Source organism: Mercenaria mercenaria, chromosome 1 (assembly GCF_021730395.1).
Source record: "Mercenaria mercenaria strain notata chromosome 1, MADL_Memer_1, whole genome shotgun sequence".
Classification (NCBI taxonomy): Eukaryota; Metazoa; Mollusca; class Bivalvia; order Venerida; family Veneridae; genus Mercenaria; species Mercenaria mercenaria.
The window spans coordinates 86,480,498-86,507,053 of record NC_069361.1 but is presented as its reverse complement, the minus strand read 5'-3'; the positions used below and the strand labels follow the sequence as shown (position 1 = coordinate 86,507,053).

General features: G+C 34.8%; 1 protein-coding gene across 8 annotated transcripts in view; it reads left to right on the top strand.

Annotated features, from left to right (window-relative positions):
- The window catches only part of LOC123531546 (centrosomal protein of 170 kDa protein B-like), a 163,444-nt gene that overhangs the window by 35,788 nt on the left and 101,100 nt on the right, over positions 1–26,556 (top strand). Inside the window, exon 1 of one of the 8 annotated variants that reach the window (XM_053553210.1) lies at positions 14,671–15,359. The exons of 3 other annotated variants lie outside the window; for them this stretch is intronic. In XM_053553210.1, coding sequence (XP_053409185.1) covers positions 15,198–15,359 — 162 coding nt within the window. In that variant the 5' untranslated portion in view covers positions 14,671–15,197. Of the gene's footprint in view, positions 1–14,670; positions 15,360–19,189; positions 19,311–23,677; positions 23,955–26,556 lie in introns of those variants that run through there. 4 more of the 8 variants (XM_053553214.1, XM_053553240.1, XM_053553231.1 and 1 more) reach the window with 4 other exon arrangements.

Sequence of the window (26,556 nt, the reverse complement as noted above, 5' to 3'; positions counted from 1 at the left end):
AATCTCTGCATACCTATGTTGGGTGATTATATGATTTGGGAATTAATTATGTTTATATTTTTCACTGAATTTATTTATACAGCTACTTTTTAATAGCAGTAGAAAATAATAAACCAGACTGGGAAGCTGGGAAAACTTTGATATAATTTTTTTTTATCACAGAACTTCTTGCAGGATATGAGTGAAGTGAGGGATAAAATTGAGATATTACTAGTTTTATCAGGAGACTTGGTTTCTCTCCACCCTTTAGTGAAAGTTACTAGGATCTGTGCTCCGATATGGAAACCAATCTTGGGAATTTTAATACCTTAATTGACAATTTTTGATAACATATAGGGTAGAAGAGGGTATATTAGATCTGTGTTTATTACCTTTGTACTCTGCAGTTTGATAAAATAATTTAATTTAAAAGTTTAATAACCCCAGTCTGGTTCTCAAGTTTGAGAAGATTAAGTTGAAGGAGTATGCAGTTTCTTTGGATTTTTGCAGTTTTTGGAATGGTTTCAAAGTGCTGGATGTATTTTAGTGCTTCATTCATTTGTGAAAGATTGGTATAAGGAATGGTTTTAAAATATGAAAATATGATAATAGAAGAAGCTGGAATGTGAAAAAAACGTGACTGTGTGTTTGTATTTCCTTCGATTTACTATAGATCTAGCAACAACTGTGTGGCTTGCTTATATCTTTATTTGAACATTTTTAGAGTGATACAAACAAAAGAATCCTTACTTGGAATTCAGCCACTGTAATTTTAAAATGATGCTGACAGTTGATCACTGAACTATTGGCTGAAGTTTGAACAAAATCTTGATGACTATAATTGTAAGTTAAGATGCAGTCAAGATACATGGCAGTTTAAACTGACATTTGACTACTATAAGTTAGGACGACTGTAAGTTTAGACTGACAGTTTGGTTATCATATAATTATTTGAACTGACAACTGACTTTTTAAGGTTGTTTTGCATGTTTGATAAAGTTGAAGTAACGGCATATTTTCATTTATTTGGATAACATAGAATATATAAAGCCTGGACTCTGCATTTGGAATTTAAGATTATTTTATAAAATAATGGCAACCTTTTAGTAAAGTTATTAAAATGGGAATGTTACCATCTTCCTAGAGATAAAATGAGATACTAAAAAGTTTGACACATTGAATAATTCCAAATAATTTCTCAAAATCAGCTTTAAATGTGTGGGCAAATATCTTAAAAACAAGCACACAGACATATATATTTTATTTCACCAGGTTATAGACCATAATGTTTTTTAGCTCACCTGAGCACAAAGTGCTCATAGTGAGCTATTGTGGTCACGCTGTGTCTGTTGTGCCTGCGTCTGTCTGTCATCAGTAATTGTGTTTAAACAACATCTCCTCCAAAATGTCTGAATGGATTTTGATGAAACTTAGCCCGGATGTTCCTTGGGTGGTCCTCTACCAAAATTGTTTGAACAGTTCCGCTTGGTTGCACATAGGGGCCACCTGAGAGCTAAAAATAGAAAAATCTTCAAACGACATCTTCTCCTAAACCAATGGTCTGATTTTGAAATAATGTCACACAAATGGTCATTATGTCACCCCTCTACCATGATTGTTCAGATTATACTGATTTGTGAAAAAACATGGCTGCCAGAGGGCGTGGTCACTTTTCCCTATATGTATATAGTGGAAATTTTAAAATCTTCTTGTGCGAAACTGCTAACCTGATTTTAAAATAATTTTACACAAATGCTCCTTGTGTGACCCTCTGTAAATTAAGACTGTTCCAATTATTTTAGTTAACTTTGTCAAAAAACATGGCCGCCAGAGGGCATAGTCACTTTTCCCTATATGTATATTATGAGTGAAAACTTCAAAAATTTTCTTTTATGAAACTGCTAGCCCAATTTTAAAATAATTGTATGAAACTGGTAGCAAGATTTTAAAATAATTTCACACAAATTGTCCCTGTGTGACATTCTACAAATATTGTTCAAATTAATTTTATGATTTGTCAAACAAAACACGGTCGCCAGAGGGTGTGGTCACTTTTCATCAACAATTTCAAATTCCAAAACCATTGAATGAATTTTGATGAAACTACACAAATGATCTCTGGGTAGCTCCCTTTCAAAGTTTTTCAAATGATTCTGTTCATTGAACATATGGGTCTTTTTGGTTAAAAATAGGTTTTCAGCTATCAGACTTCAAAAATCTTCTCTAGAGCTTTGATATTGGTTTGACTCTACTATAATTTTCCAAATTATTTCCCTAAGGTCAAAAATGGCCACGCCCCTGTGTATGACATGTACTTACTAATTAGGCTTATATATAAGAAACTCTCTGAATCCATAATAGTAAGAGCCTTGATATTTGGCCTCTAATATCAGAGTTACTCGTAAAATAACTCGCAGAAGATTGTAACCTACAAGAATGTTTATGGGCATATTATTATGACCAAGTTTGATAACCCAGATAGTCTTTGCGGCTTTGGAGTTATGGCCCTTGAATAAGTTGAAATTAAGAAAACTGAAAACTGGTCTGCTCAGTAAGTAGAGTATTTTTTAAGTCAAAAGCATTTTGTTGTGACAGTCGTATATTGTGACAGTTTTGCACTCTTGTTTGATATGGCAAAGGAAATCTCAAGAAATGTTGCTTTTAATACCACTGAAAAAAGCAGTATTTTTAAAAGAAATTGAAATAGAAGCATAGAACTCAAATTTGTTGTACTTTGTAATCTTCGAAGAAGAAGAAAACGTGATATCAAAGAAAAATGAAAATGTTAATGAGATAGGAGAAGATTGCCTCTGTAGACGGGCATCTGATAATCAGTGAACCTGCTAGGGCATCCTGATAAATGAATTATTTCTAGAAAACCCACCTGTGCACACTTTCCAAATTAAACTTAACAAGTATTTAATCTAATCTTAAACTTCACATAATCAGAACAGTTGAAAGAAATAAAGAGTTTCAAAATAGATAGTGATATATTTTATACAGAAGGAAACTATATATCCTGCCTAGGTGGTAAGAATTTAAATAGCTCAAGATTTAATAAGATTTAGGCTTATTAAAGTGGGCCTACTGTTTTAATGTATCTAATTAAAGTTGATAACGTGAAGCTTTTTCTGTAATAGAAAGGAAGTGTCAATATGCTTGAGTGATAGAATGTTCAAATATTTTAATAATATTCTTTGACATCCTATGTTGTAAGGTTTATTGCAGATCTTAATTAATTTTTATGCAGGCATTATGATATTACACCTGTAATATATTACAATGGTTCAAAGCCTTTACGCCCCATGTGGTTCTGGGACAATCTGTGTATGAAAAGAATTGGAACCACTGCCTTACCCTTGCATGATCGTAAGAGGCGACTAGTAGGGTCTTAACACTTGGTTTTGCAGTAACTCTGTGATTCCAGCAGGTACAGAATGCAAATTTTGATTCCATACCTAAGTTTTTATTTCAATGTAAATGAGATGTGGAACCAAAATTTGTAGTCCTGTTTGGCGCCATATAACCTATACTGTGTTGGTGTGCCGTTAAACCCAAATAAATAAATCAATCAAAGCCTTTACAGTGATACGTATATATTTTAGATTTAAGGTAAGAACGCGGCGACATTTAAATTTTCACTGTAGTTTAATTTGAAGTAAGCTGTTGTAAATATTATATGACTTAGTTTCATATTTGTGTCAAGTGGGATTTAATGTACTTTTAATTCCAAGTTTATACTATAAAATTATATTATTATTATAAGCTTGTATACAAATATGTTCCAGGCTGGATTATAGCATCTTAGACCTGATTATGGGGGTCTTGTAACTGAACATTATATGAGCCGTGCCATGAGAAAACCAATATAGTGGGTTTGCGACCAGCATGGATCCAGACATGCATGCGCATCCACACAGTCTGGTCAGGATCCATGCTGTTCGCTTTTAAAGCCTATTGGAATTAGAGAAACTGTTAGCGAACAGCATGGGTCCTGGCCAGACTGCGCGGATGCGCAGGCTGGTGTGAATCCATGCTGGTCGCAAAGCCACTATGTTGGTTTTCTCATGGCGCGGCTCATATGTATCATAGGCAGGATTATACTACTGTCCTGGTCTCACTATATGATCCACTGTATGGGGATCCTACAAAGACATGTTATTGGCCATTTCAGATGTCTGAGGCATGATTACACTGTCAGTGTGATGCAAACTACAGGATCCTATGTAGTCATGGAACCGATCATTACATTTTCCAAGTCCCTTAATTGACGGGAACTACTGGGATCATTTTAAGTTTCTTGTTTGCCAAACGTGGAGCATTTTGTATATGTATACCACTGTAACTGGTACAGTTTACTTAATGTTTGGTAACTGTTCTCCTTTACCAGTTCAGTCTCTAGACAACTCTTACTTAATTTCATAGAATTATCTGCATTATTAATGTTTAATGTTTTAACAGTTCATAAATATTTACAAGATTTATTAGTCTGAATGTGTGTAAATGATCACTTTGTCAATAATTGTAACTATTTCTGTAAAATGTGTCTCTAAAAGAGGTTCTTGTTGTGCAAGATAATTGATATGTTTCATACTGCCAACAGCTCTTTGAGTAAAATTGCTTCCAGCTAAAAAATTATGCTTATGATGCAAAAAGAAATATACTTTATAATAGTAATATACAATTTTCTGACAGTACTGATTTTGTCAACATTAATTGGAAGAGCAGAATAACATGGAAAAGTCATCATCCTCTGGTTTCATTGACTTTATAATCAGTTTTCATCAGTATCGCCATGATAATCATTTTGTCATTGCAGCTTATTTAACATCACTTTCATCACAGTCAACTCCTTCTGGATAAGCTCAGGATATTTGATTTCTGCATTTGGAGCTATATTGAGCTAGCAAGGTATATGTACCTCAATGCAAGAATGGTATAAGAAGGATTTAATGGTATAAGAAAGAGTTATGCCTGTGAGCAGAATTGTATAGGAATGAGTTATGCCTGTAAACAGAATGATGTAAGAAAGAGTTATACCTGTAAGCAGATTGGCATAAGAAAGAGGTATGTATGCCTGTGAGCAGAATTGTATAAGAAAGAGTTATGCCAGTGAACAGAATTGTATAGGAATGAGTTATGCCTGTAAACAGAATGATGTAAGAAAGAGTTATGCCTGTAAGCAGATTGGCATAAGAAAGAAGTATGCATGCCTGTGAGCAGAATTGTATTAGGAAGAGATACCTGTGAGTGGAATGTTATAAGCAAGAGTTTTGCCTCTGAGCAGAATTGTATAAGAAAGTGGAAAGAGTTATGCCTGTAAGCAGAATGGTATAAGACAGAGTTATGCCTTTATTCAGAATGGTATAGGAAAAAGTTATGCCTAAGTGGAATGGTGTAAGACAGAGTTATGCCTTTAAGCAGAATGGTAAAAGACAAGAGTTTTGCCTGTAATCAGAATGGCATAAGAAAGAGTTTTGCCTATATGCACAATGGTATAGGAAAAAGTTATGCCTGTAAGTGGAATGGTATAAGAAAGAAATATGCCTGTGAATGGAATGTAGAGATAGTACCTAAGTTTTTTAAATCATAGGTATGAAGTTAAAAAACTTTGAAATGAAGACAAATGTACATATATTTCTCAAAAATAGATATATTAACAATATTTTAACCAGAAGCGTAGAGTTATGAGCATTTAATATTTTCATGTAAAAGAAAATTTTGTGATCAAGGAAATGTAACTCTTCTTGGGCCTGGAGAGCAGAAACATCAAAGGGACATAATATAGCGAATATTTTCTACTTGGGTGCATTTGATTTAACATTCAACTGTGATCTGGATTTCTAAATAATGATCCATGATACTGCGTGCTAAAAATATGAAACAACAGGAACAATCCTTTAACAGCAAAAAGATGCTGTAGCAGAATGAAAATTGTTAGGCTCTAACTGGGATTCGAACCCAGGACCTCTCACACCTAAGGCAGACACTCTACCACTTCCCTATAACAGCAGTAGCTATAGCTAGGCAGTTTAAGTGCACCGATTACATTACGTGAACTGGAACAGTTTTGTGACAATAAAACATAATCGGCCTACTCCGGATTATCAGCGTATTTGCCTTGTTACCTTACGGCAGTTTTCGTGTAAAGAAAAAATATAATCTAATGCTGCAAACGTTTTAATTGATAAAAACTGCCCAAAGTTCTCAGACGTGTTTTTATGCCCCCGAAGGGAGGCATATAGTTTTTGAACCGTCTGTCTGTCAGTCTGTCGGTCTGTCAGTCCGTCGGTCTGTCCGCAATTTTCGTGTCCGGTCCATATCTTTGTCATCGATGGATGGATTTTCAAATAACTTGGCATGAATGTGTACCACAGTAAGACGACGTGCAGTGCGCAAGACCCAGGTCCGTAGCTCAAAGGTCAAGGTCACACTTAGATGTTAAAGGATAGTGCATTGATGGGTGTGTCCGGTCCATATCTTTGTCAACTTTGGATGGATTTTCAAATAACTGTACATGAATGTGTACCACAGTAAGACGACGTGCAGTGCACAAGACCCAGGTCCGTAGCTCAAAGGTCAAGGTCACACTTAGACGTTAAAGGATAGTGCATTGATGGGCGTGTCCGGTCCATATCTTTGTCATCGATGGATGGATTTTCAAATAACTTGGCATGAATGTGTACCACAGTAAGACGACGTGCAGTGCGCAAGACCCAGGTCCGTAGCTCAAAGGTCAAGGTCACACTTAGACGTTAAAGGATAGTGCATTGATGGGCGTGTCCGGTCCTTATCTTTGTCATCGATGGATGGATTTTCAAATAACTTGGCATGAATGTGTACCACAGTAAGACGACGTGTCACACGCAAGACCCAGGTCCGTAGCTCAAAGGTCAACGTCACACTTAGATGTTAAAGATCAATTTTCATGATAGTGCATTGATGGGCATGTCCAGTCCATATCTTTGTCATTCATGCATGGATTTTAAAATAACTGTGCATGAATGTGTGACACAGTAAGACGATGTGTCGCGCGCAAGACCCAGCTCCGTAGGTCAAAGGTCCTAAACTCTAACATCGGCCATAACTATTCATTCAAAGTGCCATCGGGGGCATGTGTCATCCTACGGAGACAGCTCTTGTTTAGAGTATGAACTTACTAACTGGTAGTACCAGTGAAATATAACTTACACTGAATCTTATATACGAGGGGTGTTCCAAAAGTAATGTCACTTGCATCGGTTCTCCTATACTGCAAATCTTCTGATCATTTTAACTTGCTCTGCCCTTCAAAATACTCTTCGTCAGCCTGAATACACCTTTTGAGCCGGTCAATCCTCTTTTGGAAGCATTGTTCATACTCTTCTATGGGAACACCCGTCAGATACTGATAAACAGCAGATTCAAGGGCATTTCTCAATTTGTATCTCTTTCCAGACAGATGATATTTAAGTTTGGGAAACAGAAAATAGTCGCAGGGGACCAGGTCTGGCGAAAACGGAGGGTGTGGAAGGACGGTCACCTTCTCTGACTCCAAAAACTCGGTCACAATGCGTGCCTTGTGAGCGGGTGCATTATCATGCAAAAGTCGGAGGTACTTAAGTCCTGTTTTGGGGCGGCGACTTTTGTAGTAGTTCTTCAATTTTCTTAGAACAACTTTTTTTATAGAATTTTCCTATGGCCGTACTGCCTTTTGGTACCGGAATTTGAATGATTGGACCCTTATGAGTGAAAAAAATACATACAAAACCTTCTTCACCGTTCGTATTCGTTTGACAATACTTGGGCGTCTCGCATTTTTGGTGACCCAAATTCGGTTAGAATACTTCCACTTTGGTTCAAAATAATAAACCCAGGTTTCATTACCAGTAACTATATTATCAAAAACCTTTTTGCTGTATTTTGGGTACATGTTCAGAAGTTTTTTTGCCATTGTTACACGGGTCCTCTTTTGTTCATCTGTTAACCAATGGGGTATCCATCTTGCATTTATTTTTCTAAGTTTTAGGTGTTTCTTCATAATTCCATGAACTCGTGCTAACGACAAGTTTGTCATTTGGGCCAATTGCCTTACGGTGAATCGGGCATCCTTTTTTAGCAAATTGAGGATTTTTTCGATGTTACCTTTCGACGTAGTTGTTGCAGGACGATCTGTGCGAGCAGCATCTTTGGGTTGCTGCTGTCCGGTCCTAAGTTTAGCTACCCACCTACAAATAGTCCTATGAGACATTTGACCCTCCCCATAAATGTCGCACACCTCACGGTGAATATCTACAAGCTTCATGTCGAGTAGCGACCTACCTTTTACGTAGGCCCTAATTTCAAGCACATTTTCAGCTCTTTTCCCAGTCATTTTATGTAAAGTGTAATGAATACGCTATAAAGCAATGTACACTGTACCAAAGTCAGTGAACGTGTGAGGGCGATATTTACCTATGTTACGATTCAGTGATCATTCTATCGACACGAGGTGGTTTTGTGTACACATGACACGATTTCCGCGAAATAAAACACAAATGACATTATTTTTGGAACACCCCTCGTATTTGCCTTTTTAGCAGCTGGCGAATGGCAAAGACAGTGGGCTTTGTCCAAATATAAGCAATTACTTCACCAGTTTCGAGAGTATATCAACTGATAGGAAATTACAGTTACAAACTAGATACCTTTCTGCAACACATGGAGTCATAAGCATTCACTGTCAATCAGTATTATGACTAAGATCAACGATCATTCATTCATTCAAATAATTTTTAGACAGAGTCCGTTGTTTACATTTTTAATCGTAACTGGTGCTCTTGTAAAAAGCACTTTTTTTTTAAAAAGCAAGGAATGCGAAGAGCTATGGTATGGTATAGGAAAGTGTTATGCCTGTGAGCAGAATAATTTAAGAAAGAGTTATGCCTGTGAGTGGAATGGTATGAGAAAGAGTTATAAATGCCTGTAAGTGGAATATTCTTGTAACCATTAAATAATAAAAAAATCACTTTAATAGTTATGCCTGTAAGTGGAATGGTATGAGAAAGAGTTATGCCTGTATATGGAATGTACTAGTAACAATTAAATAATTAGAAAATGTTGACTATCACTTATATAATATTATTGATGGTCTCTGTGGCCCCAATTTTTGAGATTACTGACATTTGCCCTGCATTGCTGTTGGTGTAAAACCTCACTTGGGGTGAAGAATTCTTTCATATGAGGAAGCTATCCGGTGCAGGCTTACAGAAAGTTGATGTTCTACCTGCCAGTTTATGAAACAATTCAAGCAGAGACCATCTAAAGCTGGAAAGTAGCCATATGACCTAAATTGTCACTTTATTTAGTTCAATTATGTATTTGTATGTACTCCATCATACTTTTTTACTTATAACTTCCAATAATGACCAGAATTGTTTCTGACACACTACCAATATTAACACCACAATATTTTCCAGAGACAAACAAAATGCCATATTTGGCAGCTTGAGATGTTCTGCTCAAGACATTGTATTTCAGTAGTTGTAAAACAGTTACACTGTTACAAACAGCAACTTTTATTCTTTTATAATGTTTGAACCTGCCAGAGATACGATCTAATTTGCTGCAAGGAACCAGTAGTTAAATGGAAAAAAAATCAAGATTTTAAGTGTGTAATTATGCGTATATTATTCTGTGTGTTTTTGTCATCAATGGAGTTAAGGTGTGAATGTGGTTGAAAGAGTTGTGAAGTTGAGAGTTCGGCGCCCTAACTTGGACAAATTTCGGGGCCTCCGTGGCCGAGTGGTTAGAGTCGTTGACTTCAAACCATTTGCCCCTCATCGATGTGGGTTCGAAACCCATTTGGGGGTATAGAATTCTTCACGGGGAGGAAGCCATCCAGCTGGCTTACGGAAGGTCGGTGGTTCTACCAGGTGCCGCTCGTGATGAAATAGTGCACGGAGGTGGCACCTGGGGTCTTCCTCCCCCATTTAAAGCTGGAAATCGCCATATGACCTAAAATTGTGTCGGTGCGACGTTAAACCCAACAAAATAAAAAATAAATTGGACAAATTTCACACTTGTTACAGTTTTGAGATAGGATAGCTGGAAGATGAAGTAGAGAGCAACACCCATGTATGTTTCACACCCAAGTTTCACCTACAGACCAAGTACCTGCCAATGAAAGGACAGATTGACATAGTGATTCCATAAATAATGCACCATGATGAGACTGGAAACTTTCAGTAATCTCTCAGTGTTCATCAGGGATGTATTGCAGCAATATTTTCTGTTTAGTAAAATGTTGTCTTTATGATACAATATAAAGCGATTTCTGTGTTATTTTAAGTTTACTTTTTTAGCTGAATAGGATGCAGATTTTCCTTGTGGGGTTGGATAATAAGACATTCTGAGTGTGAAGATAATTGGTTAGACAAAAATAGCAACTGAACTGCAAGACAGTTTCGACCCAACAAGAGGAAAAAATGGCAAGTGAAGAGTGTATGAACAAAACTTGTTTGGACATAGTAAAGGAGAAAAGAAGAGAATTTGAGAAAGTGTTGAAAGTCTTACAGTATGGGGAGACAGTATGACGGAGTGCATAGGATTAGTTAGTAAAGGATATTGATTCGGACAATTTGACCCAACAGCCACACAAGACAAAATTTATGAATGGCTGTTTCACTATTATTATTATTATGTTACAAAAATGTTTTCTTTTAAACAAATGGTAGAATTAAGTTAATACACTTGTTTTATAAGCTGAAATGGAATAACGTTTGACTGAAGATAGCGATCTATAGAACTTTAAGGACAAGATGCAGTTTTGTAAATCAGTATACCAGTCAGTTTTAGAGACAAGAATATATATAAAGATCTGATATAAGAGGGGGTAGTGTGCAAAACCCTTGTAAACTAAATATTGAATGATAAAATTACTTGTGTATGCAGTTTGCAAAGCAAATAAATGAAATTCGATGTTTGAAATATTAATTTTATGGCAAAAAGGGAGTGTAATATAAATGAATTAAACGTTGGCCAGGACAAATATTATGGGTGTCAACAATACCATACCTTTGAATAATTGTTGCTTTCATTGACTTAAGGTAATGGATATAGTGATAATGTATAAGTTCACCTGCTGACTTAATTAGTAAGTTTACAGCAATATTGGACATTAGTGGCAGTCAAATGTGAATGGAGGTTTTTGTTTTAAATTTGAATAAATGAAGTGTAATGATTAATAACTTTTATACAATTAAGATCTTGAATAAGAAACTAAATTAAATTGGAATGTTGTACATTTTTTAATGACAAAAGTGATTAGTGCTTGTTGTTAGTGTTATTATAATATAAGAAAATGAAAACTTTTGATATAAAATGTGTGCAAGGATTTTAAATACTTGTTCTACAAAAGAAAGACGGTTGTTAAACACTTTTGGTGTTTCATTACTGATTTGTACAAATAGTATTGCAAAACAAACTTTTTGGTGGTGATGACATAAAATTAATTCTTCAGTTTTGACAGCTTCAAATTTAATGTAGCGTAATATTTTCTAAAATTTATGGTAACCATAGCAAGGGGTTGTGTCTTTTCACAAATGATACAAGGATGTAAGAGGTGACATTTCTGGTAAAGAATATGATTTTATACCAAATAAAAACTAATGTTTACATAATATTGGAGACTGTATTAACTGCATAGTCAATTTATTATAAGTGGATTAATTTTCGCTTTATTGAATTTATTGATTCATTTGAATAGGAATTAGATAACTTTTGTTAACTTCTTACAGATGAATTAATGAATTGCCACAAAAGAGCGGCTTATACTTAATACCATATCATAAAATGTTTTCCTAAATATTTATAAGTGTTCTAAGTTAAAAGGATATCTGAAAATTTTGTGGTGATTATAATTAGATCCTGATGTAAAAATAAAAAACTTTTTGATATTACCGAAAACAGTAAAAATCTAACTTTCGGAAACTTTTGAAAGATTGAAGAGTTTAATCTTATTTTTGCTTTCAAATTTATTAAAATATTATTGCAGGGACTTGGAAAGTTATTACTTTGAATATAATGTAACAGTGCTTTTAAGGCACCAAATCCTTGACATATTTGGCTAAAAGCAATTTAAACAATATTGAAATAAAAGTTTTCAAACTGTCGTAAAACTAGTATGAAATGGTCATTGTATGGATTTTACTTATCCTCGTAACTAAGTTTCGAATGGACGTAGATATTATCGTAGACCTTTTAACAGTCCATATATATTTGGCAATACATAAGGTATCCTAACCTAAGTACAGAGATGAAATTTCATGTTCATCAGGCCGCAGGCTCTGATAAAATCTTCGTGAATTGAAGAAATTTTTCGAAAATGTCAATGTTCACCTTAGATGATTAATGAAATTGGTAACCAGGTCACAATTAATTAGGTAAATTTAGATTAGAAAAAAAAAACTGTGAGCTTTAACTTTTGTTACGGACTTTAGAACATTGGTTAGATTGAAACGGATTCAAACTTGAGTATTGGTTGTTTGTCAATAATGAGTCAGGGGTTTTTATTGGCAAATTTGATAACATGGCTAATTAATAACTTTTACCTCACAGGACATAAATCTGCAAATCTGTGCATGGAAATATAGAGAAATGTTTGATGAGAATTAAGTGTTTTCCGTCATTGGGTAGATTACAAAGAACTGTGTAGGCTGTAAATTACAATGATATATTTGTGTTGAAGAGTGTTTTCATAAAGAATTGCATGTAAAATGAAATTTTAATATTCATTTATATTAGGAAATTGCAAAGATTGAAAAACATGTTGGACAGAGCGGTAATACTGACATTGGCAATGAAGTTTTAAAGTAATAAAAACTCTCCTGCCCATGAGCCCATTTTTGACATAAATTGGTAGATCTTTCATAAAGTCAAAAGATGCTTGTAGATAGTTAAAGTAACAGTTCACTGGATGAAATTTTGTGTCATTAATAGGCATATTACAAAATGAAAATAACCATTTATTCTGAGGCCAAGTTTTGTAACAGGATTATAAAAATATATAAATGACCTTAAGTGTTATATATTGGAAGGTCTATATATTATGTATTGAGCGCACATGGAAACAACATAGTGGGTTTGCGACAGCATGGACAGACAGCCTGCGCATCCCACGTCTGGTAGAGGCCATGCTATTCTTTAAAGCCTATTGGAATTGGAGAAAGTTCGAACAGCATGGATCATGCCACTGAGGGTGCGCAGTTGGTTGGATCCATGCCGTTGCAAACACTATGTTGGTTTCTCATGCAGCTCAATAAAACATCTGGACCTAGAGACAACAGTAATTTTATCATCTGTTGCACTTAATGCTGAATAAATTGAAATAAGCTTAATTTCAGATTTATATTTGTTTGACAAGGATCTTTAAATTGCCAGATAACTAAAACAAAAATAAAATATTTAAAATGCTCTACATCCAAAGTTAAATGCGAACTGTAATTCTATAGTTGCCCAGATAACGGTTTTACTCAATGGATATTTATATTTCTTGTTGATTATTGTTTTCATTATGTTATGCTGAATTTTGCTCTTCATGATTGGAGGAAATAAAAGAATATGTTTGTATACATTAACAGAAATACAAGTTTTAAAATCAAAGCTGAAATATAAGATTGTGTTCAAAACATTGGAATAAATATTTTTATGTGACAAGTAGAGCTCTTCAGTTAATTTAATTGATTCTTTGTCATGCTGTGTTTAAACATAAGAAACATTTACATATGTAGTATGTATAAAAAAAATGCCTGACAGTGTGATCAGATAGAATATGACTGTATTTACAGAACAAATAGAACTTTATGCTTAGCAGCGCTTGTGTAGGACATACAGTTTATCTGACAGTGTTTTTGGCAGTTACAGAAATGATATAATTTGCCTGACAGTGCTTAATTGTAGACATACAGTTTACCTGACAGTGTTTTGGACAGTTACAGAAATGATATAATTTGCCTGACAGTGCTTCTGTAGGACATACAGTTTACCTGACAGTGTTTTGGATAGTTACAATATCATTTGCCTGACAGTGTCATGTAGGACGTACAGTTTACCTGACAGTGCTTTGGACAGTTACAGAAATGAGATCATTTGCCTGACAGTGCTTATGTAGGACAAACAGTTTACCTGACAGTGTTTTGGACAGTTAAAGAAATGAATCAATTTGGCTGACAGTGCTTATGTAGGACGTACAGTTAACCTGACAGTGTTTTTCTGACATTGCCTAAGGACATTTACAGAATATATAAAATTATGGATCTATGTTAACCTAACAGTGTTGGTACATTTGCAAAAGGAGATATTTGTCAGAAAGTATGAGAAAGACAAAACAGTGATCATCATATTTGTTACTGTTTCAGTGTTGATAAAAAAGAGAAAAAATTGGAATGGCAGAATATAATAGTTTTCAGTTATAATTTAGCATCTTTAATGTTTAATTAATTTATTTTGTAAATAATAGGTATACAATTACCCTGTTTAAAACCATATCAAAGCAGAAGAGATGGTATTTCGAAGTCTAGTATTTCATTTGCTATATTATTTTTTGCTAAGTCTTTCTGTGAATAGATATTGCTGACCAAGTGTTATTCTATTTCCTCGTTTCTACTTAAATGCACAGTTAACTGTTACCAACAGTTGTTAAAATTTTATTGTCATTTATGTCAGATGGAGAATATAATTATGTATTTTACGTGCTGCCTTACGCAAAAGATACAATTGTGTCTTTAAAATGGGATTGGACTGAATCGCAGGTCTTGTTTAGCATGTAGGAAATACGTTGACTGATGAACTTTCGGATGTGGCATAAAGACGTTATTGAAGAGTTTCTTTTTTCGATATTACATAATTAAGCTTAAAATTCTTGCTTTTAAGCTCATTAATAATGAAATTCTTCTTTTAGTGATTCGATTTTCGATGCGTTGTATTATTATAGTGATCAAGACCGGAAATTTGATGGTGTTTCGAAACACACCATGAACGTGTGGACTCAGATAGTGATTTTTTAATTGAAATATGATAAAATGTGGAACTAAGAAACAAAAGCTTATATTCCTAGAAATAATAAACTTTGCCAGAGTGAAAAAGTTCTACTTTTAATAAACTAGGAAGTAATGTTTGAAATGAACATGTTCATGTGTTAAACATAAAAAACTTTATGTTTGTAAAGTGATCATGATGATGATTATGTTTATCGGTAACAAATGAGTTTATCCGGTAAAGATAATGTTGTGGCCAAGGCATTAACATTGATTGGAAAGTTACAACATAAATATGGATTTAAACCTAGATTTTATGATATTGTGGAATACACACCAGAAAACGAAGACTTACCTACTATTATTGAAGAAGAATCATCCAAAGAGGTTGGTATTGTAGAGAAAATATATCTAATGCTTCAATGTAGTGGTTATTGACTTGATTTTCCTCCCACTTCAGTAGTAGTAATTCAGGTAAGTCAGATATGCCCTACCGACAATAAGCTTTATTCTACTATGTGTTATTAATTCAGACAAAAACAATTTTCTGTAATAAATACTAACTGATTTTCTTTTATAAAGGTTGATATAGTTATGTAGTCGATAACTTGTCTGCAATAATTGCCTGATTATCTCCCTTTGCATTGTGTTTTGGTGATTATTATAATTAACTTTAGTATTGACACTGCCTTGATACGCTAGCACTGTGTCATACCAAAGACGTGTAAAAAAATGGTACTGGTAGCTTCCTTGCTTGGGGCTGAGCATTAAGAGGATAGCTGTGGGGCTGGTCTCTCCAGTGTCAATATAATGTGACTGGGTGTGATATCATGTCACATGTCTATGGCATAATATTTCAGTTAGGCAGCACTGTAAAGTTTGGCATTTTGCTCACTGCTGTAGGTAGTAGACACTATCATTTAATGATTGAAAAATTGTTGAAAAGACACTTAACACAAACACATACTTGTATTGGCACAAAAGCCAGTTCGTCAGAGCTCCGGTGAGGGTTTATGGACCAGTTTTGCTCTCTTGTTCAGAATTATGTGTAGTAAGCTGGTTTTAAGATAAAATATTTATAATTGATATATAGACTTGTACATCTGCAACTCATTCCATTGTCTACATACATGTGCCTTAGTGCACATGTGAGTTTGGGTGTCTCCAGTCATTTAGTTCAGCTGCTTCTATCATCACAAGGCAGTAAATGCCTCTATCTCTCCTGTCATGCTGGTAGCTTCTGTGTACAGACTGTTTCACATGGAAGTAGCTCACCTGGACTTGATGTAATGTCTCCATAAAATTTGAAGTCAGAACAGTCATATATGTAGTCTTAAACAAAAATGACGTCACAAAAACATCTTGAAATCTGATCAAAACATTAAATAGTACAAGAACTTAGTGAGAAAACACTGACAGAAACTTTTGAATTACTGTAGAAAACAAGATTTTTATTGGATCTATCTTAAAAGGTAGCCCTGTCATCCATTAGAATTAATTCTAATAGATTGATAAGGCATAATACACCAATCCGTTTTATGCTTCCCAGTGAAATGAATGACAAAAGGAATCCAATATCTACATGCTTCAGTTTAATGCATGTTTTACATTAACCATTCTTGTTGAAAATGAATATTCATATTCTTCATTGATACACTGGGTTTTTATTACAGCAGTTGTTCAGTATATTTTCAATAGATTTAAAACATAATTAAATTAATTATGAAAAGTTTTGTTAACAAAGTTAACCGCACGGCACACGCTGATCATGGCATAAACATACTGTATACGTTCGTATTAGGAAAATCATTTCTTTTCTAAAAATGAGTGTTTTTTTTCAACATTTTTTAGAGACAAAAATAGCTATAAAAAATGCATTTTAGGAAATCTGTATATCCTTTCTGCACCTGTAACATGATTGAGAACGTATTAGCGTCTGATGCCCCTTTCACACTTCCGTAGAATCAACATTTATTACATGAAATTCATTTTGAAAAAAAAATCGGAAATGTCTAGGTCTGCAGCTCTCAAATATGGAAATATCTTACATCCGAGGCATATACTGACACTTTCAGACAACATTAAAAAGGACCTTTTGAGCGATTTGACAAAGTTCCAAAACCCTCTATGTACCCTTGCTATGTTACAGACCCCTGTGGGATTTGTGTTTATTCTGAGTTCAAATATGTTTTCATAGATGAAAAGCTGTCATGTTGTGCTAAAGCCCAGGTATTTTCAAATGGTTAGAAAATGCTGAAAATTGATTCCCCATTACCCCCCCAAAAAAAGGTCCACGCGCATACATTTTGACGGGGTGACCCCTGACCTCCGAAAATAGCTGAAGGTCGAGTGATGTCATTATCTGTGTTGTCAAAAACATATATATGCCTGGCGAGATTGCATAAAAATGTGCCCGGTGTCCTAAGGATATAATGTAACGCAGATTCTCTAAGACATTATATATAGTAACTCAGATTCTCTAAGACGGAATATATAGTAACTCAGATTCTCTAAGACGGTATACGAGGAATGTTCGAAAAATATGCTGTATTGTGGTGACACACCATTTCCACGTGGAATTTCACATCGATGTTTATACAGCTGATTACCTCTATTCAGTATCTACACAATGGTATATACATGTATCCATTCCATAACCGTTTTACCGAGTTGTCGCTATTTCAGTTTGGACAGTTTTTGACCACTGTAGAAAAAAATGGTTGGAAAACGAGTAACAAATACTGAAGAAATTCAGTCATATATAAAAGTTTATTTTGAACCTGTCAGAAAGGTTAGGAACAAAATATCATGGCTACCAAACATGGCCAAAGGCCAATAATTGCAAAACGTACTTTGAGTGCAAAGAAAGTTTTGTATGCCATATTCTTCTCCAGTGAAGGTATTGCAGTACAGATTCCAGTAAAAAAGGGTAGAAGTGTGACTGGTAGGTACTACTGTGACATAATCTTGAAAAAATTAAAGAAGTACTACAAGAATCGTTGCCCAGTCACAGGTTTCAAACATGTTCGACTGTTGCATGAGAATGCTCCAGTGCACACTTCTATTACAGTAACACAATTTTTGAAGTCGAAGAGAGTTACTGTGCTACCACATCCACCTTATTCCCCAGATCTGGCGCCATGCGACTTCTTTCTGTTTCCAAAACTGTAAAACTTCCTTTCTGGTCGTAGGTATCGATCGCGACCAGCACTCGGTTCTGCTGTCCATTAGTACCTCCATAGTATACCAAAATCAGCCTACCATGATGCTTTCCGGAAATGGATCCGTAGACTAGAATTATGCATTTCTCACCATGGGGAATATTTTGAGGGTATGAAATGACAACATGCATGTTTCCATCAGTTTTCAAGGTTTCAGACCACAGTACACAACCAACACTTTTCAAACACTCCTTGTATAATAGAAACTCAGATTCTCTAAGATGGTATATATAGTAATTCTGATTCTCTAAGACAGTATATATAATAACTCAGATTCTCTTAAAGACGCTATATATAGTAACTCAGGTTCTCTAAGACGGTATATATAGTATCTCAGATTCTCTAAGACGGTATATATAGTAACTCAGGTTCTCTAAGATGATATATATAGTAACTCAGATTCTCTAAGACGGTATATATAGTAACTCAGCTTCTCTAAGAGGGTATATATAGTATCTCAGATTCTCTAAGACGGTATATATAGTAACTCAGGTTCTCTAAGACGCTATATATAGTAACTCAGGTTCTCTAAGATGGTATATATAGTATCTCAGATTCTCTAAGACGGTATATATAGTAACTCAGGTTCTCTATGACATTATTGATATTTCATAATGTTAAAATTTGATATGGGAAGGCAAGGTAGACTAGCAGAGTTGCTACAGTTACAGAATATTGTTCTAATTGTCTCTCCTGTAAATAAGACTCGTTGGAGACACACAGTGACACATAATTGCTACCAATATTCCATGATCTCTGATACCTTACAGCAGGAAAAAATGATCTTTGAAACCTGGTAGCAGGAAAATAGAATTTATATACTCATGCATCAACTAATTTTTCCAGAAGATAAACATTCTAATGGGAAGTTGGCCCATTTTCAATTCATGCATTTTCTACAGACTTGGTTATTCCCAGGAAAGTTTTCTCAATACAGTCTGTAGTTGTTTGTATGTGGAATATAGTTCATTGATTGTTATTGAGCTGGTGCTGACTCATGCATACATTGATTGTTTATGTGAACAAAATTCCCCCATCATCAGAATTTAATACCAGAAAAATTGCATTGTCATATTACTAGTATAGCAAGATGGATTTTATACCAGAGATGCAGTTGGTATGTAACTTTTTGTGTTTCAAAATGGTGGCATAATTTTTTGTTAGACTGAAATTATCATATTAAATTTTGTCCTCTGTAGAATTAAATATATACTATCTAAATGAAAGTTGAATTAGTTTTAGGTTTTCACTGACATGTCTTGTTGTTGTTTTTCTGCCTTTATCAAGTTATTTCCCTTTATTGTTGTTATTTTTTTCTTCAGGGTGATTGTTTCATTATTGCAACTCATTATAATTGCATATTCCCAAAATCATTTACATATAATTTATGTAAGTCTTTTTTTTTCAGTTTGTAAGTTTAATGGTTTTACTAGATTTATATGCAATAGCTAAGGCATTAGGCCACATATTTTGTGTTTTGTAAAGACATTATGTTAGGACGTCTTGAAATTCATTCCCCAAAAATTGAATGATATTTATTCTGAAATACTAACCAGTATTTTTATTTTTCCTGCATGCCACTACTCATATTTATGCTTAATTATAATCTCAGGAAAATGCAGATGATGAATTTCACCTTTTTTGAAAGTTTAGGTGACACTAATGACATATACTGAAACTAGAGATGGTGTGCATACATAAAAGAGTGGTTATAAAAAATGATGGTATATAAAACTTGGTATTTGATATATTTATCAATGAAGGAATGAAACTGTGTTGTTACTAGTACATTCTCTCATAAATCATTTTGTAATATTTCAAATTATGTATTCATTGTGCATCATTTGCATGAAAAATTCACAGTTTTATGAGAAATTAAACACATTCCTTTTAATTTAAGTTGAATTATATTACTCTTTGTTTAGGTAAGATACAACAAAAGCACTTTAGATAAGGTATTGCATCTGTTCATTTTCATTAACAAATAAGGCAATATTGGTCCTGAAAATAGGTCACTAGGTCAACCAGCATTCTGAGGAATTGTTTAATCTAGTGTGCATGAAATTTTATGGTTTTGACCACTGGCACCAGACCAGAAAGAAAATGCCTCTGTACATGTTATACCCTACCCCTAGGTATTCTATAAGAACCATGGTCATGAACGGGAAAATATACTTATCCGTTTCGATTGCGCATTTCATACCTAAAACATGCAGTTCGGTAAATGTGTACTATGGATATCAAACAAGTAGTAATTTATCTTCCAATTTGTACCGGTCACATTTCTTCAATACATCTTATCTTAGAAAAACAACGCTTAGTTTATGGTTATTTCAACGTTACACAAAAAAATTGCTTGAACTTCCCTGGTGAAGTTCCGTTCTAGATTACAAAACCACTCTGACTGGCTGTTGTGAAAATGTATGTCAATCGTCATTTTACTACACGTGTTTGCTAAAATTTGAAAATGCAGCATAAATGTGTAAAATGAATAAAATCAGACCAATGTACGTTTTCAAATTAAAGATCATATACAAGATGAATTTCATTCATCATTTCGAGTTTTAGTGTAAAATTGTGATTTTTGTCGAGCTCGCTTGCGGAAGCAAAGACATAGTTGTCCAAATGGCTGTTCAGTGTATGTGCGTGCGTCCGTGCGTCCATCCGGATTGGTTTGTCCGGACCATAACTTTGACATGCATGTACATGGTTCACACAGGCATGAAAAGTCCTTGAATTTGATGCCTACTCCTTGAAAACTACTTGAATTTTGTAACAGTCAGAAACTACTTGAAAACTACTTGAATTTAGGAAAAAACGTACAAAAGATGGCAAATAGTCCTTAAATTTGTCGGGTGCGAAGTGAAAACGGACAAACATTATAAACGGCCCAAAATAAACTAAAAAACGACGAAGAAACAACAACCGTTACCGCTATTAGTGCCTGCCATGGAGTCGGCGATAGTATGGTACGGTACTGTTCTTTACGGGTTTTATGCTCTTTCAAGTAATTTTCACACTGTGTAATTTATCCGCGATGCGTTGAAGGTAAATCTTGTGTTACATTGTTTAATTTTATCCTAAATTGGATTTAAATTGGTTATTTCATGTCTCAGCAACAGTGACATTGCGCCCATTTTAATCCTTGAAAATGGAGGAAAACTACTTGAAAACTCCTTGAAAACTACTTGAATTTTTTTTGGGAAGGTCTGTATGAACCATGATATTATTGTAGCAATATTGTTTATATTTGGCATGAATGTTAACCTAAGTGAGACAGAGTGTCATGCGCAAACCCCAGGTTCCTATCTCAAAGGTCAAGGTCACACTTACAGGTCAAAGGTCAAATTCAAAAATGACTTTGTCTGGAGCATTTCTTCTTCATGCATGGAGGGATTTTGATATAACTTGGCACAATTGTTCACCATCATGAGACGGAGTGTCATGCGCAAGAACCAGGTCCCTAGGTCTAAGGTCAAGGTCACACTTAGAGGTCAAAGGATACAAGAATGACAACTTTGTCCTTTTGACAGCTGGCGGGCTCGACATGTTGCCCATGGGTATCTAGTTTTAAATTCTGATTTTGTTTTGTTTACATATTGCCAAACATGTGCACACTGCCGTGACCTCTAGACCGGATGTTCATTAGGGAGGTCAAGCAAGTTTTTCTTAATGTTGATGAAAGCAAAATATGTTGATATTCAGCATATCGAATTTGAGACAATGTGACTGGTGCACGATGCAGTAATTTATCGCTTGTTATTATATTAGGTACCATTCACGACTGGTGTTTAATTGGAAATGTACGATTGAAACGGGTTAGTTATTTCCGTTCATGACCATGGTTCTTATAGATACCTAGGGTAGGGTATAACATGTACAGAGGCATTTTCTTTCTGATCTGGTGCCAGTGGTTTTGACAAACACTGTTGTTCCATGGGGATATTAATTCATAGATTTCTTTTTTATGCCCCCGAAGGGAGGCATATAGTTTTTGAACCGTCTGTCCGTCTGTCGGTCTGTCAGTCTGTCTGCAATTTTCGTGTCCGGTCCATATCTTTGTCATCAGTGGATGGATTTTCAAATAACTTGGCATGAATGTGTATCACAGTAAGACGATGTGTCGCGCGCAAGACCCAGGTCCGTAGCTCAAAGGTCGAGGTCACACTTGGACATTAAAGGATAGTGCATTGATGGCGTGTCCGGTCCATATCTTTTCAACGATGGATGGATTTTCAAATAACTTGGCATGAATGTGTACACGTAAGACGAGTGTTGCGCGCAAGACCAGGTCGTAGCTCAAAGTAAGGTCACTTAGACATAAGGATAGGATTGATGGGTGTGTCAGTCCATATCTTTGTCATCGATGGATAGATTTTCAATAATGGCATGATGTGTACCACAGTAAGAAGAGTTTCGCGCGCAAGACCAGGTCTAGCTCAAGGTCAGGTCACATTTAGCTTTAAGGATGTGCATTGATGGGCGTGTCGGTCCATATCTTTGTCTGAACATGGATGGATTTCAAATAATGCATGATTGTACCACAGTAAGACGACGTGTCGCGGCAAGACCAGCTCCGTAGGTCAAAGGTCCTAAACTTAAATCGGCATAACTACTCATTCAAGTGCATTGGGGGCATATGTCATCCTATGGAGACAGCTCTTGTTTTAACAAAAAAATGAATAGGAATTTTCCATATTCATTGGGATTTCATTTAATGGATTCACTCCAATAGCAAAATCCCTAGTGAATACTTAGTAAAGAAGTCATTCTGTGGCCCTGATCCTATGAACGTGTTGCCGCTATGCATTCTTCAGTTCTCATGTGCTCCAGTAAAAATGTGACTTTACATCTCATGTGATATTGTCAGCTTCCTGATTTATAAAAACAAAATCAAGAGTTTTCATTGGCAGACTGAGAGGACATTCATATCTGTCCATGCTGATTACCATTCATTCCCTGCAATGATATTTTTTTAGTAATATTGGTCTCTCTTCCCTGGCCCCACCGTCGAAACTAGGTGTTGCATATGAATAATGAATTTTTGGTTTGATGAGACGGTAAATAAAATGGAAATACTTTGACTTGCATTAGGTGGGGTTTCACTATATTTAAGTTTTATTTTCTTTTATTTATCCTTGCTAAGTTATATATGAGGGAATGACTTTTGTGGACATATTTCTTTCCTTAACAATGGAGACAGAAAAAGGAGGGGCCAATACGATGATACTGCTTGTGATGATACTATAAACAGAAATGCATCACCTAGGTTCCATGTGATCAATACATTCCTGACATTTTATTGTGATTAGTGTTACACCTGGCTGCATATAGAAAATGAAAGTAGAATCAATATGACCTTGACCTGTAACAGCTGTATGCTATGTGAATGGACAGATAGCTCTGATGACAAATGCCCCAGACACATCAACATATTGTTGACAATTGTTCAGTAAAATTCTGGATTCCTGAGATTTACCTGTTCTTGAAATTTCTGACGTTTTTATTTCTTGTTGATATATTTGAATATATTAAACTGGCTAATGACAATTAACAAGCTAATCTATAATTCGCTGTTGTGCAATTTGTGGATTATCTAACTTGACATCAATATCAACCAGTTTGTAGAATTGACTGTAGCAGTGCCTCGGTGAAGGGAGCTGTTTGAATTATGAGAGAGAGAAATATTATGTTTGGTGTTGATTATTTAGTGCAGGCCAGGACCTCTTCTGATGTTTACCTGGACAAAACACTTTTTCAGGTTGTATCTTGATTCAAAGTCTTGAGACAGGAATATGTTTTGAAAAGAAGATTGTTTTAAAAGCTATATAATTGTTTAAGATATCTTGTAAGCTTTCATAAGGCATGTCACAAGCTCTGCTTTTTTATTTTGGCATTTTAATTTTGTGTCATTGTAAATCTGATTGGATAAGAAAACATGAGCACAACCTGCGGGTGCAGTGCCATTATGTTTGTCTGTAAGTGTTTGACATCAGGCAATATGCAAGAAAAGAGTTATGGTGCTTGGCCTTCTTTGACTCAACTATTGATGACATGTAGTGTTCAAGAAAAGTGAACCTTAACAAACAAAGTTCCAAGAATACCAGTTTTCCGAGTTATAAAGGGCAATAATTCTTACAGCATGCATGAGAGAGTTATGGTTCCTACTCATCTAATGATAATAAACAAGACGTATCAAAGCTATATTAACTACTCGTTTTTCAAAAAAAGTGGACCTAAACAAAAATCTTAACCCACACTAGTGCCGACACCTAGGATCATGTGATGATAAATCTTATAACTTTGGTTCATCATCTTGAATAGACCTAAATCTGTTATAGATTTGTCACCAATTATTACATATGGGGCCAAAGGAGGGAAAAGTTAAAGGAAATTTTGGGTACCTGAAGTAATTTAGACGGACTTAAATGAAAGAACAGCATCAGACCTTGGTTAAAGTTGCAAGGTCATATCTCAGTATTCTTTGTATGTATTGATTTGATACTCTAAACAAAACTTCCATGTCATCAAACCGACTGAAATAACCTACTTTAGATAACTATTGATTGAATTGACTGTAAATTTTGGCTCTTTTTCATCTTAGAATTGTGGCAAATATCCAGCTGCAACTCAGTTACAACTATATGTCACACAATGCCTCCCAGTGATCAAACCTAGCGAAAACAGACAAGTAAGATAACTCTTGGTTAAATTTAATGTAAATTATGACCCTTTTTCCAGATTTTTTTGAAAAATAAAATATGATATTGTACACTTGATGGATTTAACTTCTACGGCTCCAGTCATTCAGGCGTTTGGTAGTATTATGTATGTTTTAGGCCTTTTAATTAGAAAATCAGCATTTAAGATGTAAATGGCCTTTTTAACTTAGAAATATCCAGTGCAGTAGTAGCAATTATTTCTGATATATAGCGAAAAAAAAGTAAGATGACTTGTCATCAACTGTAAGGTTTGTCCCTTGTTTCATATTGTTGTTTTAACAACTAATAATATCTCAGTAACACCTACATTTATGGGTTTAAACTTCATACAGTGCTCCATCATTAACAGAGAGTTGGTAGTATTAGTAGTTTGCCTTTTGAATAGAAAACTGATCAAGTATTACAGTGCTGTTATTCACATAGGCTTCTAGTTGCATACCAAGTCAGATACTCTTTAATTGATTTTGATAGGATTATTGGCTTGATTGAATGAGAAAATTTGGTGAAAGTTTTTAGTGCCACTTTCTATCAAGCTGAGTAAGTTATGTCCCATGTTTCACTTAGAAATTGTTGTGTGGTTGAGAGTGCAGTCTTCTGGACAGTTCTTATTTTAGTTGTGTAACCCAGTAAATGTATAAACAATTTGATACCTTTCTTTAGACGATACTGTCATTTGTTGTCACTAAACATGATGTATAGTAAACTTAATTATATAGACCTAGCTTCATATTTTATTTGGAGCTGCTTGGGTTAAGGTCAAAATCACTGTTTTTAAAAATAGAAAAAATATTTCTTTATATCAGCTGTAGTGTAGAATGACATATTCCATTGAAACTTGGTAAGTTAAGTTACCATACCCTCAGAGGAAATAAAGATTTTTTGCAGTCAAGGTTAAGTTTACTGTTGTAAATTTTTGACCAATAACTTAGGAATGACCTATTCAGACCAAACTTGGTGTATGGCAAGTTTATGCATGGCCACTTTAGTCAAGGTCTCTACTGAAAAAAATAACAAGATTTTCTGACCATTAGCTTTAATGATGATTAGCATACTATGCTCAAACGATAAAGTAATGATTTTAATGGAGCATAGGGAATTCAACATTTTTGTAACTTGTCAAAATCTAAATATTTCACGCTTTCTACCAATTACGAATTTACTTAGAGGTAAAGTATACTGTTTATGTTCATCAGATCTTTTGCCATATGGGTTCGAAAGTCAGTGATAGCAGGTAATTTTCGTTTAATTTTTGTATAAAAATATATATAAATTTCTTTTTCTCTATGACAGAAGGACAGATAAATAGAAAAAGTGAATAATGAACATATGTTTATAAAAACAAACGCAATTAGTAGTCGCAACTTGACGCGATGGTTGACCTTCGGATGATTTTCATATCGAATATTTTTGTAGAATAAAGGGTGATGAGGGTAGCATGTATATTTATATGGAATATGTTTGTATCAGTGCGGTATCAAGTATGTATACTTGCTTTGATCAGTTAAATTCCAATACACTAATTTATAATGCACAAATTTATTTCCACTTTCTCATGCAGCTCGTGTTTTACGTACACTCCTTTTCATATAGGTTGTGCTATTATGTATTATAATACAAGGTCAACCATCGGGTCAAGTTGCG